The sequence below is a fragment of the Carcharhinus amblyrhynchos genome, chromosome 6, assembly GCF_965287045.1.
Source record: "Carcharhinus amblyrhynchos chromosome 6, sCarAmb.v2.hapA, whole genome shotgun sequence".
Taxonomy (NCBI): Eukaryota; Metazoa; Chordata; class Chondrichthyes; order Carcharhiniformes; family Carcharhinidae; genus Carcharhinus; species Carcharhinus amblyrhynchos.
The window spans coordinates 30,995,556-31,016,483 of NC_137329.1; the positions used below are offsets into that span (position 1 = coordinate 30,995,556).

The 20,928-nt window shown below is 42.5% G+C and overlaps 1 protein-coding gene across 10 annotated transcripts in view; it reads left to right on the forward strand.

The window, feature by feature from the left end:
• The window catches only part of sox6 (SRY-box transcription factor 6), a 615,141-nt gene that overhangs the window by 555,582 nt on the left and 38,631 nt on the right, over positions 1-20,928 (forward strand). For all 10 annotated transcript variants that reach the window (XM_080190145.1, XM_080190148.1, XM_080190144.1 and 7 more), the window contains one exon: positions 5,952-6,133. In XM_080190145.1, coding sequence (XP_080046271.1) covers positions 5,952-6,133 — 182 coding nt within the window. The remainder of the gene's footprint in view (positions 1-5,951; positions 6,134-20,928) is intronic.

Consider the following 20,928-nt stretch of genomic DNA (forward strand, 5'->3'; position numbering starts at 1 on the left):
GTTTTCATATCAGTATTCCAACTGAAATTATAAATCTGTTCCTTCTGGTATTGTTAGTTGAGCACTTTTCAGCCAATCAAACAACAGCAACATCTCATATCTTTATCACAGAATCACAAAATCACGACAGTGCAGAAGAGGCCCTTCAGCCCATTGAGTCTGCGCAGACACATGAAAGGCCCTGACCTGCCCACCTAATCCCACTTGCCAGCACTTGGTCCATAGCCTTGAATGTTATGGCAAGCCAAGTATTCATCCAGGTACTTTTTAAAGGATGTATGACATCCCATCTCCACCATGCTCCCAGGCAGTGCCTTCCAGTCCTTCACCACTCTCTAGGTAAAAAAGATTTTCCTCAAATCCCCCCTAAACCTCCCACCCCTCACTTTTAACTTGCGCCCCCTCGTAACTAACCTACAACTAAGAGGAACAGCTGCTCCGTATCCACCTTGTCCATGCCCCTCATAATTTTGAACACCTCAATCAGATCACCCCTCAGTCTTCCCTGCTCCAGAGAAAACAATCCAAGCCTATCCAACCTCCCTTCTCCCTTTATAACTTAAGCGTTCCATCCCAGGTAACATCCTTGTGAACCTCCTCTGTACCCCTTCAACTGTGGTCACATCCATTATAGCGCCTTTAATGTAACTAAACATCCCAAGGTGCTTCACGGGAGCATTGTAACGCAAAATGTGATACCGAACCACATCAGAAGACATTGGGTCAGATGATCAAAAGTGTAGTCAAAGAAGTAAGTTTTAAGAGGTGTCTTAAGGAACGTATGTTAACAAGGCAGAGAGGTTTGGTGATTATATATGCCAGAGCTTAGTGCTGAAGCTGTTGTGAACATGGACACCAAAGGCAGAGCAATTAAAATCAGGGATTGAAGAGGCCAGAACTATAGGAGCCTAGATATCTCAGAGGATTGCGGGACTAGGCGAGATTACGGAGATGGGAAAGAATGAAGTCATGGAATGATTTGATAACAATTGTGAGAATTTTAAAATCAAGATATTGCTTGATCAGAAGCCAGTGGAGGTCAACAAGCACAGAGGTGATGGCTAACTGAGGTGATGCAAGCTTGGACACTGGCAGCAGAGTTTTGGATGACCTTAAGTTTACCAAGGGTAGAATGAGGAAGACCAGCCATGAATGGATGGGAGTAGTGTGGTGACAGAGGTTTAAATGAAGGTTTCTGCAGCAGGTGAGTGGAGATGGAGGCAAAGGCAGGTGACGTTACAGAGGTGAAAATAGGTGGACTTAGTGATGGCACGATTATGTGATTGGGAGCTGAGCTCAAAGTCACGTATGATGCCAAGGTTGCGAACACACTGTTCTAATCTCAGATTATTGCCAGGGAGAGGGGCGGAGCCACTGCTAGGGAACATAGGGGTCTGAAATAAACTGCTCCTGTCTTCCCAATGTTTGATTGGAGGGAATTCCTGTTCATCCAGTGCTGGATGTCAGAGGATAAGCAGTGTGACAACTTCACCACACTTCAGGAGTGGAGAGAAAGGTGCTGGTGAACACTGGGTGTCATCCCTGTACATGTGAAAACTCACCCTGTGCTTTCACACGACGTCACCAAGGGGAAATAAAAGGGGGCCAAGTTTATATGTTTGGGGGACACCAGGGGAAATGGTGCAGGAGCAGGAAGAAAGAGAAGCCTTTGCAAGTGATAGTCTATCTATGATTCAACAGATAGGAATGGAACCTGGTGAAAACCCCTACCCAGTTGGACAACAATGGAGAGGTGTTGGAGGACAGTGTGGTTAATTGTGTCAAAGGCTGCAGACAGGTCGAGAAGGTGATCATTCACTTTAGTCACAGTCACATACGATGTCACTTATGATTTTAAAAAGCCATTTTTTAATTGTGGCAGGAGCAGAAACCTAATTGGAAGGATTCAAATGTAAAACCCTGTGAAAGATGCACATAGATTCAGGAGACGGCAACATGTTCAAGGACTTTTGAGAGGAAAGGGAGGTTAGAAATGTGGTGGCAGTATACAAGGTTGGTGGAGGTAATGAAGTGGTTTTGTAAGGAGAGGGATGATGACATCATATTTAAAAGCCAAAGGGACAAGACCTGAAGAAAGAGAACTGTACAATATCGGTTAATGTCGGGAGCAGGGAGGGGGGGTGGCAGTTCAGTAGCAGGGGGTCAAGGGAGTAGGAAGCAGTATTCATGGACAAGATAAACTTGGAGAGGGCATGAGGGAATATCAGCGAAACCATTTGGGTAAGTACATAGATGGGAAAGCATTAAACGGATATGGGCCAAACATGGGGCCATGGCTGAATGCAAGCAATGGGGACTAGCTGGGAATACACCATGGTTGGCATGGACTAGTTGGGCCAAAGGGCCTGTTTCTGTGCTTTATAGCTCTATGATGCTGTGGTTGGGATATTACTGGCTCGGTCTGCAAGCCTGGGCACCTTGGCACTGCCGGCCTCAATCCTCGATAATTGTCAGGGCAGGAGCCTATGATAGTGGGGCTGGGACCTGAAGGAACGAGGCCCGAATGGCAGCCAGATCAGTGGGGAGGGTGACTGCTGTGCACTCTGACTGGTCAGAGGGATGCCCACTGCCACTCTGCATGTGATCAGTGGAAGGAGGGAGAGAGGGGGGCCCACTCTGCATCACATATCATGTCATTTATGATTTTAAAAAGCCATTTTTTTTCATTGTGACAGGGGCAGAAACCTAATTGGAAGGATTCAAACATAAAACTCTGTGAAGGATGTGCATAGATTCGGGAGGTGACAACACATTCAAGATCATTGCCGGGAGGGCTGTATAATTGGTCTGTGAGAGGTGAAGGCAGGGGCTGCATTACAGGCAGTGTGGGGCTCGCATTCAGTCATGGGCCCTCCCGATTGCCAGCGGGGTGGGGAAACTGTGTCAAGACAGGCTGCAGCAGCAAGGGCCTGACAAGTCTCTGTCTGTCAGGCATCTGCTGTTGGAATTGGGCAAGTGCAGAATCAAAGGTCTGCATCTGCGCAATAGCTCCCTCTGCAGGCTGGCTGGCAAATTAAGCCCAGCCCACTGCTTGCAGCAGCTAGAGATGGTGAAGCCCTTATTTTCAATATCTATATCTGTAAGATTGGGAGTAAAAACCCGCCCAAAAAATGGGCGGATGGGAATTCAGGGCTAAGGCAGAGGGAAACTTTAAAGGAAGTTTGGCCATGTGGGTTGATGGAAGGGAGGAAAACAACAATAGTTGATTGAATATCGTCAACCTTAGTGACAGAGTGGTCCACAAGTTCCTCACACTTATTGTTGAAGATGAGGGTGGAGAAGTCAAGGGAGAGAAATTAGTTAAATTGCCATGGAGAAAAACCATCTAAGGGTTACTTTTGCATTCCCAGCTGATACTGAAATAGTGCAAACAACGTCAAGACCTGATAGTGCTTTATATGGTTTATTATGGATTGCTAAACCAGCTGTTCATCATATCTATTTAAATCTGTGACAATTGGATTTAAGTTAGCAGAGATGTGGTCCGTTTCAGGGGAACCGTTAGGGTGAGAGAGAGTCATGTTTGAGGAGGAATGAGGTGTGGGTACAGTGGAGCAAATTGAAAGCTGCAGAAACATTGTGGAAAACGGAGAGCTAAAAGCTACATAGTTGGGAATTGTTAAGGGTAGCTGTAAGTGAATTCAGGGATAGTTTTTTTTCCCCAGGGATGAATACAGAAGGTGGTAGGATGAGGATGAGGATGTGGAGAGTGATGCAAGGAAGTGATCAGAGATGATTTTATCTGTGATTGATAGAATAGGACTTGCAAGATCATGAGAGATGGCAAGGCTGAGGCGTTGATTGCTTTCCTATGTAATTACTTGGAAAGTTGACAATGAGGGAGAAATATAGAGAGAATAAGGGGGGTAATTAACTAAGAGGACAGTGAGCTTGATGGGCTAAGATAGAGGTTGAAATCATTCAGGCTGAGAAGTTGTTTGGTGCAGAGACTGAGAGAGAAAAGCAGCACAGGTAGCTCAGTAAGAATATTTTTATTGTACTTGGGAGGGCAGTAGAGAATGAAGATCTTGAAAGGGTGGTGAGATGCTCAAAGATGGAGGATTTGTCAGAGGAGCATGGTGTCCAATACAAATGCAAGCTTTGCTGTTGATTCTCTTTTTAATAAGAGATGTGTAAGCTCAAAGATGATCAAAACCAGCCATGCAAACTAGCATTGAGCCAATGTCCACAGAGAAGTGATGCATGTAGAAATGAAGTTGCATTACTGTATATTCTTGTATTTGTCTCTTAGTTTTTCGAAAGTTTTGGGAGCTAATCCATGCTGGGCTCAATTGTCATATTTTCTGACATGTAATTAAATTTGTTTGATGAATAATTATAAAATCATCAAACGTCAACTGGCAATTCAGCTTACACTTCCATCAATTCACAGTAGCACAGTTGCTGATTTTGAATGAATCAATAATTTAATAACTTGGCCTTTAGTCGTGATCCATTATTTCTGCTGCATCACAGCATGCAGCTACATTGTGCCCTTTTGTAGGATCAGCTTATATCAGTGAGACTTATGATACATCTTCACGCTCGGTTCTCCTCCTCAAATGCAAGCCTTGGCAGACCTTGTGCTAAAGTATCTCTGGGCCTTGTTGTGAACTGCTCACCACTTCTCAGGTGACGCTACAGCTATGATTCAGGATAGGCCGGGTATAGAGGGGGAAGAAATATTTTTTGAAAACCCAAAATGGAGTTCTTTATGGTAGGTATTTCAGAGTGATCATCAATCAAGTTACTTCTCAGCATTGTGACCCTCCACACAAAATGTTATGCTTAATTCCAGTCTTGGAACATTCATTCACTGTGGCTACAGAGTCTAGCAAAGCTTCCCAATGGAAGTCAAGGATCAAGGAATTGTTCCTAGTGAATACTTCTAGTCTAAACTATCGACTGAACAGTTAACATTTGCATGAATCAAAGTTGCCTGTCCATACAATTTGCTGCTCACTTTCTGGAATACATATTTCCAACCATACTTAGAAAGCCTGTGAGGTATTTTCACCCCCTCCAACTAATGGCCCACCTTCAGTTTTGTGCTTCACTGTGTTGTCTTAAAAGGGCAAGAACTAATGAGCAAAATCTAAATGCTTTCTTTTTTTTGGTCCTCATTTGGGATACAGAGTTGAAAATAATTTGTAGTTTTGATTAACGCAGTGGCGCTGAACATAATTGGAAAGTGCTTAGTGGCTTTGGGGGCTGAGCAGCAGAAAGCCTGACTGATGTGACTGAAAGCGGGATCCGCAGGGAGATATTATTCATTACCAAAAAGTTCTATAATTTCTACACAGATCACCACACTTCAGTAATTCACATCTTTAAAAAAAAAATTGGTTATTTTAAAACCATTTAAAAAGAGGTGGCACGGACGGAGAAAAAAAATCAAGAATGAAGAATAACAGCACCAGGAGAAGTAGTTTTAACTGCTCTCAGCTTTGCCTGCTCCACTATTATCTGAATTGGGTCAGTGATACAGGGCCCAATACATCTAGTTAGGAAGTGCGAATCCATTTGCAAGAGAAGACTATGTGGAGCACATTCTAAGGAATCAATGTTCCAGATAATGTACTGAAAGGAATGGCTTCATTAATAATTGACAGCATCAGGAGATTCTTGTCTGAATCCAAATTTAATGAGTATTTTAAAAAAATAAAAACAATGTTGATTTTTCAATGAAATACATTTCTCACGTTGAATGTTTTGAATGGGCCAACAGATGGCTTGTAAAGACATGTGCTGCGTGCAGACTGAGTCATTTATTATTCACCAAGGGAAAGCTGCATTGGGAAAAGGGGACCCCCTATGGGTCAGAAGGAATTTTTGTTTTGTTTTAATCCACCTTTTGCTCCAAGTCAACATGGTTTCCACACTGGGGAAACTTCACAGATCTTCTCCCTTTTCCTCCCTCTCTGCTGCAGACATCCTCTCCACTCTGAATTCGACAGCCTTCCTGGGTGACCAGGACGCGGTGATGAAGGCCATCCAAGAAGCTCGGAAAATGAGAGAACAGCTGCAACGGGAGCAGCAGTTGCAGCTGCCTGGGCTGGACGGGAAGATGTCATCCATGAATAGCCTGGGAATGAACTGCACGGGTAATAAGGTGGGTGTTTGTACTGAGAGGTCCCCTGCAACACAATTAAAAAGTACACTGACATCTATTTGTTGTTTGAGTGGCCTCTAGGGTGGGAATGAATTTTGAGCTTAGTTCCATCATTCCACTCAGCCTTCAAAGTTAACAAGGTAGAGTTTTCACTTCAGGAGCAATCAGAAATCCAGGTGCAAACTTCACTCAAAGTTGTGCTAAATTTTCAGAATTAATTCTTTTCACTCATTGTTAATGACCAATAATTTTTTTATGTAAAAGTTTGAATTCCCAGTTAGGAGAATTAAACAACGAGGTTTGGTTTTAGACAAATAAAATAAACTTTACTATATAAGGTCAGAAAAGTAAAACGATCTACAAAATCTATCTTGTGTTAATTCTGAATGTTGGAAAATGAGCTACATACAAATTAACAGGGAAACTTGCTCATTAAGTGGCAGATGCAACCAAGACAGATCCTGTGGATTTCTCTGGAAGCCACCCAGATGTTGGTGGCCACTGTGAGTCACAATGTCTTGTTTACAGCCCTGTCTCCTTTGAGTGATATCAACTCCTCACTTTTAGAAAATCTAACCTCTGAATTTCCTTAAAAGCCATGGCAAGTCAGACTGCCTTCAAGACTGCTTACCTCCTGAGATTGCATTCCACAGGATTCACAAATCTGTGCACCAGCTTCTAACTACTGATACTCTTACAACTTTTCCTGCCTGCTAACTGACAATTCCCTGGGCTTCTCTGAACCCTTCTCCCAACTGCACTGAGCTGTAAATGGCTCCTAGGAACCAGTGATCTTCCATCGTCTTTTCTGCTCTTGAGGTCTTCTCTGAACTGCCTGGAGCCTGAAGACATCTATCAGGGCCATTATCGGAGCTGCAAACCACACCAGTTCCAAACTGCAAACAACAGCTGCTCCCATGGCTACTTCGAGCTCAAGCTGCCTTACCAACAGCAGCAACCTTTCAGAATAGCCTCTTTCCCCTGCTGTACTCATTCACCCTCATGGAAAACACACAATAAATTTAAACCAGAGAAACTTCCACCCATCTCCATGCAAATGTAACCTACAGTAGTCTATCCTCAAACTGATCTCTAAGTCCAGTTTTATGATTCCTACCTTTCTAGCTTAAGTCAACATGGCCATTCAATTTAAAAACAAAGGAAATAATCATCAGGAGGTCTACATATTGGGTCCAATGTTTTATGTTTAATTAACTCCAAGCTGCTTTAGTTGCATTTATCCCATTTGCTACAGTTAAACTTTAATCTTCTGGGAACTAAACATTACTTCTAAAGTATTAACAAGAGCCATTAATTAGAGGCTTTGTCACAACTCATTTGCGTATCGCCAAATATAAAATTATTCATGAACCATTGCAATTGGGTAGCAATTTACAATGTACTTAAGTTTTAAAAAAAACTTTGAATTAAAAAATGCTCTTGATACATTCATAACAGTTTCATTAATACAGCTAAAAATCAGTTTATCACAAAAAAAAGTAAATAGTCTCAACACCAGGTTAAAGTCCAACAAGTTTATTTGGTAGCACAAGCTTTTGAGCGTTGCCCCTTCATCAGGTGACCGATTTTAAATAATTAAAAATACTTTTTAAAAGATATACAGAACAATTTACTAGTATCATTGATGTACAATAGTCAGTTTCTTAGTAAATTATTTTTATAATTACAAGTTTTAAAAAGGTGTTGTATTAGTTTCCTGGAGCTAAATAAAAGCTTAATTTTAAAATCTCCTAGAAAGCCCAAAAATGAGGGCCATTTGTGGAAACTTGCTATGATAACTAGTTTGATCCCAGGCATGGTCAGTATTGTGGTTTGGGGCAGATTTCAACATCATTTCTGTTTTGGAACTTGAACAGAAAATTGCTGACCTCTGATTTGCAGTGAACTTGATCTTTTGCACTGGGTTAGACCATTCTGAACCCGCAAAAGCCTGGCAGAAACTCCAGGTCTGGGTTTATTTTGAAGTAAGGTCCACAGTTTGAAAATCAAGGCTTGTGTGCCAATAAGGGTGAGAATTTTCCCCAGCCCAGCTTGTGTAGATTCTGAGTATATTTCAAGAAACAGTTAATTGGGGAACTTCTCATTACACTAGGAAACTCCTGGGGATCTATAGCATCATGAATTATCTTTACACATGAGACAATTAACTGAACAAAAACACTCAGGTTACACTAGGGAACTAGTTTTAGTCCCCATATTACCATTGGAAAATCAGGCACAAACTAAATGCTAAAATTAATTGATATGTTTGCATCCTTGCAGTTTGATAGATAAGGACTTGGCTACCAATTTGCCACCATTTCTACAAAGGATCAGAATAATTACCAACAACTGCTATGAAAGCTAGATCATCACCATTAGATTATATCTCAGCAAAGGGTTAATTCAGCTCCCTCATACAATCAGATTGCAAGTCCGGGACTTTCTGATCCTTCCTGCTAGCAGAATCTTCAGGTCCCGTCAAATTTAACCTCCACTAGAGATTCCCTGGCAGCAGAATGGGCGAGCCATGGAAAATACCATAGACTTTGGTGAGATCAGCCAATGGCAAGCCGCTCCCACCAAGGGGAAACCGGCCCCATGGTTTCGATTTTAACCTGTAAAACTGACATATCAGTCAGCGACCCAATATGTAGACCTCCTGATGATTATTTCCTTTGTTTTTAAATTGAATGGTTTCTAGAATACAGAACCAATCCACGATGTTGTGCTTACACACCCAGGTGCCACGTTGCGCACTTGGGCCAGTAACTCAAAGCAAGTTGATTTGATGTAATCAAGGAAACATTTGAACAAGATTGCACTAACATTGATAGAAGTAGGGCAGACAAAATAAAATTAACAATAATCATAATTCTGTTATTTGCTTTTTCACAGATTATTATTTTGATAACACCTCTTTATGACTTGCAGCTAATAACTTGTTCGAAGACAATTTGGTATAGGCTTACCTGAATTTCAAAGAATGAATGTCCCTTGTTAATATGTATTTAAATTCTGGATGCTTTGTTGCCAACTGGGTCACACTGTTAAGGCCAATACCATTTACGACAAGGGGAATTTCGTAAAGAACCTGCTATTTAGTGTGAAGCAGCTCTAAGGTCTGAATCCTTTGGATGATGGGGCTTTGGTTCCCATAATCCGAAGAGTTGGGGGTAACACACCACCACCAACTCTGACTACCGCACACCAATTTATGCTCCAGTGAGCAGTGATTGGCTGTGGGTGGGACTTCCATCCACTACAGGCAGCATGGTGGCACAATGGTTGGCACTGCTGCTTCTCAATGCCAGAGACCTGGGTTGAATTCTGGCTTTGGGTGCCTATCTAGTGTGGAGTTTACATGTTCTCCCCGTGTCTACGTGGGTTTCCACTGGGTGTTCTGGTTTCCCCCCACACTCCAAAGATGTGCCAGTTTGGTTGATTGGCCATGCTAAATTTCCCCTTAGTGTCGGAGGAGGGGGGGGTAGTGTCAGGATAAATGCATAGGGTTATGGAGATAAGGACTGGATGGGATTGTTATTGGTGCAGTCTCGATGGGCTGAATGGCCTCCTTCTGCACAGTAGGGATTCTATGATACTCGAGATGAGGCTAGCCTTAGAGAGTAGCCAGCCAATTTGATTGGTCAGCAAATCTCTTGTCCCTGCCGCAACCAGCACTGCGGTGGACAGAAGAGGAAATTCAAGAAGAGGTCAGAGACAAAAGTCTGGAGGCCCAGGTAAATTCAAATGGTCCCAGGGTGGCATGGGCAGGGGAGGTCTGAGGAGTTGGGGGGGGCAGGCAATCAAGGTCTTGGGGGAGGGGAGAGAGGGAGGCCATCCGACCTTTAAGAAGTGGAGAGGGGGATCTGTCAAAGGTGCCTCCCTCCCATCCCTCCCCACCCAAGATGCAACTTATTTGAGTATTTTGGGCTTTCCTCAGGGAGGTTCTATCTTCCTGCCAGCCTAAAAACTGAGGCTGGATGGGATGGCCATTAATTGGCCACTTAAGGACCCCAGTTGGGGCAAGGATGGGCTTGCCTTCCGAAGCCTTTCCCACCCCAGCGTAAAATCACTGTGTGGTCATTGAGGCTGGCTGGAGCCCAGAGGGAATCCTGTCCCTTCAATTTCACCACCCCTTCCTGACCCCGTCTTATCCTCCTTGCCTAAAAGCCCACTCGTGTGGGAGTACAAAATTCAGGCCTTTGTCGGGTTTACTTTAAAGTTTTGACCTGTCATATCCAGGAAAGGAAAAGTGCAAATCCATAGCCTGTGGTGGATCCCAACTGTTTCAGTTGAGTAATATTAGATAGAAAAGTACTTGTGAATAACTCAGTGGAGGTAGTGTGAGGCCAAGTGAAATACTCTGGCCTAACCTCTGAAGAGCATTCATGACACTCTGTTGGACACTTGCAGGCCAAGTGTGGGTAGCAGAGTTATGGATTGACTGGGAATGCTTCAGTTGAGCCCTCCACCGCCTTAACTGAATTTTGTAATTTGATTTGAATGACAAAATTTGTCAGAAACAGATGACTGAGGTGAGCCTGATATGTTTAGAATTCACCAGAGAGGCAACCTGTCTCTCCAGGGCATGTTGCGTCAAATGGAGGCGTCCTGTCTCAGGTAGAGAAAGAATGACTGAAAGATGGCTGAGAATTTCAGGTTGTGCGCAGGTATAAAAACCTGGTAAATGAGCACATGATCTGTAATGTTCAGAATTGTTTGTCCACCGCTTCAATTTCCATTACAGGAATAACTCAGAGGATGAAACCCAATAACGCTCATCCATTCCATTGCCACTTCACTCCCTGTAGAATGTGACTCACTTTGACTTCAATTTAATTCCCACAGGTAGAAAGCTCGCAGGAAACGACTATTTATTTTGACATTTGATTTATAATCTGTGAAGCATGTAATATTTTAATGGAATTTCCTGCAATGTAAATATATTCCTATTTATAAATGGCTTGTATAAAGTGAGCATTCAGATGAATTGAGACAGTGGAGTTTGGGAATGGATTCCTAACGTATTGTGCAATATGTTTAAAAAAATAATTGGTGCAGTGCATTTTATGCTGGGATAAGAGAGGTTAGGGTAGAAACTGGTTCTGGTTGCAAACATTTTTGAGGTACGAAGCAAGTAGAAAAAGCATGAGTATTTAAATATAGTAATGAGGGGCTGATTTCCTGTCGTAAAGAATCGGGGAGCCCAGAATGGATGAGGCCTCATTCCTGCAATGCTTAGGTTTCTGGAACCCCATTCGGACACGGCTTAGCCAGTGGTCTCCAGTGGAGATGTATGTGAATCTGTTCTGTACTGTGGTCCAGCCCGCAGCAGAATTCCAACATGTCAGCCATGGCTTAATTGGCCCTTCTCTCACATCTCTGAGTCTAAATGTTGTGGGTCTAAGTCCCGCAAAAATCAAGGCTGGCACTCCACTGCAACTGAGGAAATACTACATTGTTGGAGATGCCATCTGTCAGATGAGATGTTAAACCAAGGGTTCATGTACCCTTAGTGTTGGGTTCATTCATTCCTTTGAAGAAACTGGGAGGACTGCACTAGTATGAGTTTTAAAATGGTTTGATTTTATTGAAAGAATTTAAAAAACTTAACTAGAAGCATGAGAAAGGCCAACTTGGAGATTGGCTTCTCAGCCAGGCTTTCAATTCCAAACTATGTTTCAACCCTTATCTCATTATTGGAAGTGTTTCTCACAGGCTGTCTCCATCTAGAAAAACAATCCTTGCAGCTGCTGTTGTGCTGTCGTTTGCCTGCATTGTGTACCCTTCGGGAATGCAGTTAATTTTTAGCTAACCCAGCATACCTTCAGATTTTACATGTAGTCAAACTAGCTACAATTGTTAAGCTTAGCAGAATTAGTTAACTCCTACAGTCTTGCATTTAAATGTAACTGTGCATCGGCAGAAATATCTTAAAAATTAAGTCTTTGCATAGACTGAAGCAAACAGGACCACGCATACACAAGAGCCATCAATTAGATAAAGGGTCCCTGAGGGCTTTGAGGAAATCCAGGGGAGTTTTTCCCCAAATGTCATTGCTAATATTTATCTCTCAATTAACAGTGCAAAAACATATTTCTTGGCTCTACAGTCTTTCTCCAGATCACAATCACCTTCTTCCCCTCCTCAACCCCCGCTCCCCCCACCCTCAGCCACCAACACATAACTCCCTCCACTTAGGGACTTTTCTGAGGTACACCAGGAGTTAGCAGATCACACTGAATATTTAGAAGAAGCCCAAGGTGGTCCTTGTGGTCCTCAAACTGTATTCTTTGGTTACATAGATTTTTTCCTTGCACTATTTTGTCACATTCAAAGCCGCCTGAATGAATTTCGAGGCACTTGAATGAATCATTATTCCCTATACCACCCATTTCTTTAATCAACTGAGTAACCTTTTATCTGCCTTATTTTAACAAGATCTCAATAATAATGAAAGGAGAAAGGCAATTAAGTCCATCTCTTTCATCCGTCCAGCAAGACACTGACACTTCTTTACTGGGGCATCCGATCGATTCTGAAATGACTGCAGGAATTTCATCCTCATGCTCTATTCAGGAGGCCATTCCATGTACAGATTATTCCTTATGTGAAGAATTTCCTGATATCATCCCTAAATTTGCTACTGAATCGTTTGCGCCTGTGACACCTTGACATATATTCGCAATTTAGTTTGAAGTAATTTTCCAGATTTATTTTTCCATACCATTTACTATGTTACACAACCCCTCAGATCACCATATGGTAGAGCGATTCATGAAAGCAAAATGAGCCAGTTGGCAGAGAGCCATTTAAAAAAATCATTAATTTCCTTAAACATGTAGTTGAAATGTGGTCTTGCATTTCATCTTTTTATTTTAATTCCACCCAATTATTTGATCATTATCCCCTTTGCTTTTGTACAAGTTAGTGTATAATGGCACATGGTCTATTGAGGAGCCCATTCCATGCACTGACCATTCTTTGCATGAAGAATTTCCTAATCACAGCCCTAAATTTGGTGCTGGATTGTTTCAGCCTGTCAACCCTTGTTATAGGTTCACAATTTCTGGCATGTTGCTGCACTGTTCCTGCCTGCTGGGGCAGACCAGTTCCTGCCCTCCATCTCCATGCCGTGCTGGTCTTCATGGACAACATGTTGCTGGATCTACGGAGGCTCCTATGCCATGGATTCCATACAATACTGTGCCTGGGGTTCAGGAGCATTGGGGTCTCCTTTCCCCCTCGTGCCTGATGGAGACAAAGGGGACAAAGTGGAATAAGAGCCATGCAAGTAGTGGCGGGGTGGGGATGTAGGGCGAGGGCTTGCAATGGCAGACAGAAGGGCAAGGAGATGGCTGAAAAAGGCAAACGATGGAAGGCAGTGGGAAAACTGAGGAATAACTTTCCTAATTTTTTTCTCTACCATTGGCTGTGCTCAGTGTCTAATGCATGTTTTCCATGTCTGCAATTCCTCGGTTAGGGAAAGAGGATAAAAGTAGGCAGTGAAATTCGTGGCATGGCCAGGTTTTTCAGGTCTTGGCTACGTGCAGGAAATGGGCAAAATTCCCTCTAATGAGAAACACGGAGCTGGTTGTATGCTCCCCCACCCTTACACCTGTGCTGCCACTTCATCAAGGAGTAGTCTGGCTCACTTCTTAAGCTCATCCATGCTCTTTAACTTCTTCTGAGGCTCAAATGAACTTGCATCAGCTGAGAGTGGGAACCATTCCTAACACAACCCCCCAGAAAGAACTAACGTTTCTGACAACTTTTGAAAGAATGTGCCTTTGGCTGAAACCAAAATGCATGAGGATCTCATCACTTACCAAATTCGGGCCTGTTTTCTCTTATTTGAACCTCCAGTTGGATTGTTGCCCCTTTCATAACACTGAAATAGTCCTAATCAAAATGGAATTCTCTGCGCATTGTCCCTCTTTATCCCTTTTTGAACTCTCTGCAGTCTTCATCACACCTATCCAACTCCAATGAATCTCTTGTTGTCCAATAGGACTGCCCTTGCTTGGTTCTACTCTTAATTGTATCCAATCACAACCAAAGTACCTCTGCCATGTGTTTTTTCTTCCAACACCCACATTAAGTTCCCTGAGGATTTATCCTCGGTCCCCCTTTCTTTACCCACCAGCTTCTTCTTGGCTTCAATCATGGAACAGGATTGTCCTATTTTGAGACCAAGTGCAGTGCTATGTTACTGGCCGGAATGGTGGGATCCTGCACCAGATTCGGAATATGTACAGGCGAGTTCACCTCCAACTCTCCTGGCAGGCCAGCAGCTGATTTGTCCGCCATCCTCAGCTGGTGGATTCAAAGATCCCGGTGCCATATTTAAATATCAGTCTAGTACACTTAAATCACTCCTCCCCAGCCCACCCGATTTCACCAGACCATTGCTAGATGTCAGAAACCTAAAGGGAAAAGGCTAGCAGCCTCAAGAAGAAGTCTGTTCATCATTCCAACCATGCTTTCCCTGAGCTCATCACCTGCGAGGTGTCCATGAGCCCCTTGGCCCTCCATCCAGCACCTCTAGATTCTCCATCCATCCCCTTCCAATAAACAATGTGGTATCTCTTTGTCCGCTTTGTTTGAGAGGTTTTCAGGCAGCCTTATCAGGATCCAGCTTCCCTCCCTTCCGACCTCTCTCTGCCTTCCATTGTTTGCCGCCTTCATCCGCCTCCTTGCCCCTTTGCCTGTCATTGTAAGCCCTCACCCTAAACCTCTTCTTCTCACAGCCCTCAATCCACATTGTCCCCCTTATCCTCATCAGGCATGAGAGGGCGGGGGGGTGGGGGTGGGATGGAATGAGACCTCTGTACTCCCGAACCTCGGGCACAGTACTGAACAGAGACCATGACACAGAAGAGCCCATGGGTTCAGCAGCACGATGCTTTCCATGAAGACCAGCTCGGTGTGGAGATGGAGGACAGAAACCGGTCAGTCCTGGCAGAGTGGTGTGCAGTGCACCAGAAGCAGCGCAGCACTGTGGCAGAAAGGCTTTGTTGCACACACCTCAAAGTCTCTGGCAAACTGGGGACCACCTTATGAACATCACTGCTTAGCAATCGGGTTTGATGCTGATGTGATTTTCTGCTGGTGTGATGTAAAATTGGGAGGCCTGACTGGACACTGGCAGGTGGTGGCTTTAATGAGCATTCCTGACATACAAGTAGCATTTGTGCCATCTACTATGGGGCAGAGTAATCTGCGATTTACCCACCACTGGGAGAATTGCAATGTAATTTTACACCGGCAGGCTTCCAATTTTTTGGCTCTCGCAAGATTCTGCACACCCACCCGCCACCAAATCCATTGTGGGTGGGTTGGGAGAATTCTACCAGTAGAGTCTGCAAACATAGAGACCAGCTTTCACAAGATCATATTCATTTTTACCTTTTGGCCACATTTAATTCTCCACCGCTCCCACTTGTTCCCTCCAGCACTGCCCCCAGAACTCCTCCACTGCACTGGGACTGCCCAGCATCCAGCCACAATTCTCTCCAGCTGAACATTGAGAGGAGTAAAGCAATTGCGCTTATTCTCTGCCACAAACGCCACACTTACACCAAATACTGATGGAACTTCCGTCTCTTTGTGTGTAATTTGCAACTCACAGGGTATGCTCCAAGCATAACTTCTGCAAAGATGCGTTGTGGAAATGCAAACTTCAGTTTCATTTCACAAATTGGTAAACCCATTTTCTAACGGCACTGGTGGAACTTGCTTTTGCACGTTACAGAGTTCTCAGAATACCCTCAGTGGGTTCAAGAATAGCTTAAAACAATCAATGGGGAATTCTTGACAGAGAGGTTAATTGTTGATTTTGAAGGGGGTGTTGACATGAGAGGGAGGGTGCAAACTCCTGGTCACACAATGCAAAAGAAACCTACCTATCCCTACTCGAGCACCAATAATTAATTCAATGCAAGGTCTTATTAAACGGGCAGAAAATCTAAACGATTTTTTGAAGCACCGTATTAATTGTCGCTTTCATCATTGACTTTTAACTCTTGAGCACAACATTTCGTAATGCCTTATTATTTCATTACCTGCATTGGACACAAGTGCAGGATCGGTGACAATGTGAAAACATTTCCACTTCACCAACATAACCTATTGGAGTCATGGGTCAATGGCAGAGTTGTTGAATCACACTGGTCACGTGCGCACTTGATCTATTTCCTCTAATTGCTTTCAACTATGTGATCAGAGTTAGACAAAAACACAATTAAATATATATTTATTTAAATTATAATGAAGTGCTAGTAAATATTTCACATACCAGGAGCAGGTTTTCCCCAGTTAATGTCAACAGAAATAAATGCATGTTTACTGCAAAACGTCAACTATCATGCCATTATACTGTGAGGACGTTGTGTTGAAATTTTCCTTCTCTGTAACTATTTCTTCCTTCTCACATTAATCTATTGTCCTGTCCTGGTCCCCCATGCCGATGCTAAGTTAAGAAAGCCCACCAATGCCTCTACTTTCTCAGAAGATGAAGGAAATTCGGCATGTTAGCTATGACTTCACCAACTTTTACAGATGCACGATAGAAAGCATTCTTTCTGGTTGTTTCACAGCTTGGTATGGCTCCTGCTCTGCCCAAGACTGCAAAGAACTACTAAAGGTTGTGAATGTAGCCCAATCCATCACACAAACCAGCCTCCCAAGCATTGAACATGTGCACACTTCTGACTGCCTCAGCAAAGCAGCCAACATAATTAAGGACCCAATGCACTCCGGATGTTCTTCCTTCCACCTTCTTCCTTTGGGAAAAAGATACAAAAGTTTGAGGTCATGTACCAACCAACTCAAGAACAGCTTCCTCCCTGCTGCTGTCAGACTTTTGAATGGATTTACCTTGCATTAATTTGATCTTTCTCTACACCCTAGCTATGACTGTAACACTACATTCTGTACTCTCTTGTTTCCTTTCGACAAACAGTGTGTTTTGTCTGTATAGCATGCAAGAAACAATACTTTCCACTGTCTGTTATACATGTGACAATAATAAATCAAACCAAAATTTTACAACTTATTCCTGGGATGCCCATGTGGGTTGAAGGAAGTCCTCACTTGGCATGCCTTAAAATTTCTGAATCTTGGTAGAAAGCTGTTTAGAAATGCCTCAGATTTTATGATGTTAAACTGCACTGAAATTTCGATATAATTGAAGAGAAAGGAGACCACCTAGATTGTTCTCCATTCCTTTTCAGCACAGTTCCACAGAAGCTACATTTGGCATCCATCGAATCTCCATGTACTCATATGTTATCAACATTTGGGACAAGCATCCTTGTTTCATTCAGTGCCTGATTTTGAAATTCCCTCTTTTGCAATTGCATTAAACCAGCCATGTGTAACAGGAAGAACAAGAAAACCCTATCAGCCCTATCAACGCTCACTTTATCTGATAGTATTAATTTAGGCACCATCACCCCTCTCAAATGCTATTAATGCTGACTTCAGGAGAGAATGTCATCCTCCCATGGACAACTTACTCTGCTCTTCAATATATCACAATGTCCGTAGGAATAGATCACGCTATGGGGTGACAAAAGACCATCAGTATTGATGGTTGCAAACTTCCTTCGTCACTTTCTTACCTTTAATTTTCATTAGCCATGAATGTCAAAGGTTGATCAATTTTGATTTTGATATTTATAAATCCTCTTCTTCCAGTATTTCCAGGATAACTATTCCACATAGTCTCCATCTTGTACATCAATATCTTGCCTGTATTCACTTACTTTTTATCATTTTCATTTGAATCTGTTTTCCCTTGTCCTAATTAAAGTTTACATTAACATTGCACATCCCTGTGGGAACCAGTTATTCGATTTGATTTGATTTCTTATTGTCACATTATGGGTATACAATGAAAAGTATTGTTTCTTGTGTAATACAAACAGAGCATACCATTCATTGTGTACAGAGGGGAGAAGGAAAGGGGAGGGTGCAGAATGTAGTGTTACAGTCATAACTATGGTGTAGAGAAAAATCAACTTAGTATGAGTAGGTCCATTCAAAAGTCTGATGGCAGCAGGGAAGCAGCTGTTCTTGAGTCAGTTGGTACATGACCTCCGGCTTTTGTATTTTTTTCCTGATGGAAGAAGGTGGTAGAGAGTATGTCCACAGTATGTGGGGTCCTTAGTAATGCTGACTGCTTTTCCAAGGCAGTGGGAAGTGTAGACAGTGTCATTGGGTGGGAAGCTAGTTTGAGTAATGGACCGGACTTCGTTCATGACCCTTTGTTGTTTAGTGCAGTCTAGGAGAGAGCAGGAGCCATACTACGCTGTGATACAACTAGAAAGATTGCTTTTTATGTTGCATCTGTAAAAGTTGGTGAGAGTAGTAGCAAGCATGCCAAATTTCCTTAGCCTCCTGAGTTGTCCTTCTTTCACCTTTCTCCACGTCAATCCTGTGGTGCATAGAACACACTACATAAGGTGTGGTCTTCTAGTACTTTGCACTGGAATTCTCCTGAGCTGTTATACAGTCTGGAGGTGCTGGAGCCTGACAGAAGGGTATTTCTAACATGCAGAAGCCTAGCTTTCCAGCAGGCTGCATTCATCTAATTAGTAAGGATGCAGATAGCAATGACTTAACACATTTGCACACTGTGCATAGCTGGACCACAGGATTTCTGGAAGTGGTCTTAATTTTCAAATCTCTGGCTTGGATTAGACCTCTTGTTTGGAGCTTGTGTGGTTGTGGAGTGCAATGACTGAACAATCTTGGAGTCTCACATTTTAGTGATTTTTAACTGACTGGTCTCTCTCATAACCTAAAAAAAATCAATTGCGTATCCTTTCTGAGATTTAATTTCTTCCTTCTCTGTGATGTCTGATGTTTAACAGTGATGATTATTGCTAAAGAATGCACTGCAGGAATCAATTTAGAAATGTGGCTCCACGCACCAATCCTCAGTAGGAAGAATCAGGGAAACAGTAATGTTCAATACATTTGTTTATGATTAGAAATTAAAGTAGTGGTTAGAGCCGCACACTATTCATAACTACTGGGATGCTGCAGAAAATTATAAATAGCATTCAATCAGCACAAACATTTTCATTTGATTATATGCACTAAATGAATGAGGTTTTTATTCTGTTTAGTGTTTTTGGCGATAGAAATTCCACTGTGTGCTATATTTAACAAATTGATTAATGTGTTCAGGTGAAATTCTTCTGTTCACTGTTTTAATAAAGACACAGACCCTTCTTTTTAAATCGGGTTAATTCATTCATTAAAATCGTGTTGAATCCAATTACTGTGCTAAGATCACAAAATAAGAAGAAAATGCAGTGAAGTTGTTTTACTTTGTTTAAAATTCAGGGGATTAAACAGTTTAAAATTTCCTGTGTGAGCAGCTCTAATTCAAGGTTAAGTGAGAGAACATTTGTGATTCATGGGTTAATTGCAGACAGCCTGCATTTGTTAAAGAAAAGTTGTGTTTGTCAAATTTGGAAAGAGTCTTTTTCTTGGCAAAGTGATTAACGTGTAGGTAAAGGGAATAGATGTAATGTTTGACAAAAGGTTTCAAAGGGGATTATTGTAAAAATTCTGTCATATGGTGTTAGAGGGAATGTAGCAACGTGAATAGAAAGTTAGGTGATGGAAACAAAGAGGTTAAATGGCTAAGCTTCAGTTAGGTGAAAGTTTGGAAGTGTTATCCCCAGACCACAATGCTGGAAACACCATTTCCAATTTGTATAGGTGACCTGGACTTGGGCAGAGAGAACATGATTGGATACTTTCCGACAGCGCGAAAATAAAGATGATACGCAACAAGTGAATTAGATTGTAAATAAATGCAGGGAGGATAACTGGACTGAAAAATGATAGATGCAAATTAATGTGGATTGACTGTGATCTGTGGATATCTTTTTGCTGCTCCAGATCAGATCCATGTGTCCTTTCCAATGTAAGAAGCCTCACAACATCAGATTAAAGTCCAACAGGTTTATTTGGGAGAAAAAGCCAGTAGGTTTGCTACCAAATAAACCTGTTGGACTTTAACCTGATGTTGTGAGACTTCTTAATGTGTTTACCCCAGTCCAACGCCAACAGCTCCACATCATCCTTTCCAATGAGCAGAGTAACTGAGATTGGCTTTTGAGGTTAGTGAGAGCCTATTGCAATGAAATTGTTGTATACCCTCCTGTGCTTGGTCATGAGATTGCCCTGCAATTGCTTCTGTCTATGTAAAATACTTTGGTGACTAGCTAGATCTGCCCGCTTTCTAATCTAATGGCTTGAGGCCAGCAAAGAGGTTTGTGAAGTCCTGCTTGCTGGTCCTCTCAATCTGTTCCCCAAGTGAAAAAGAGACTCTCCAAATGTCCAGTAGTCGCTGTCCAATACTGAACTTGATTTGCCTGTGTAATTGCCATGTACTTCATGATGCAATGCACAGCATTTTGAAAAAGTGACTTTGGTCACAGGGCATTTTTCACTATCTGAGAAGACAACTGTGTATACTTCATGTTTCTTTGCATATGTAGACTTGAATATATAACTAAGTTGCTATCAGAGCATGATTCCTAGGATCAGCAGCTGTAGAAGAGTACAAACTGGGCCTGCAGCCAGTAGGTTCCTGCTTATTGGCCCACATTCTCCTCCTCACTCCTGCTGTGTATTTCAATTCGTGGTTCTGCTTTAAGTTGCTTTTCTAGATTTACGGAGTGATTGTATCGCCGTAGGTGATTGCCACAAATTGAATGTGTGGTTTGAGTTACTAGTTTACTTTGTGTTTAGTAAAAACTTAAGCCACA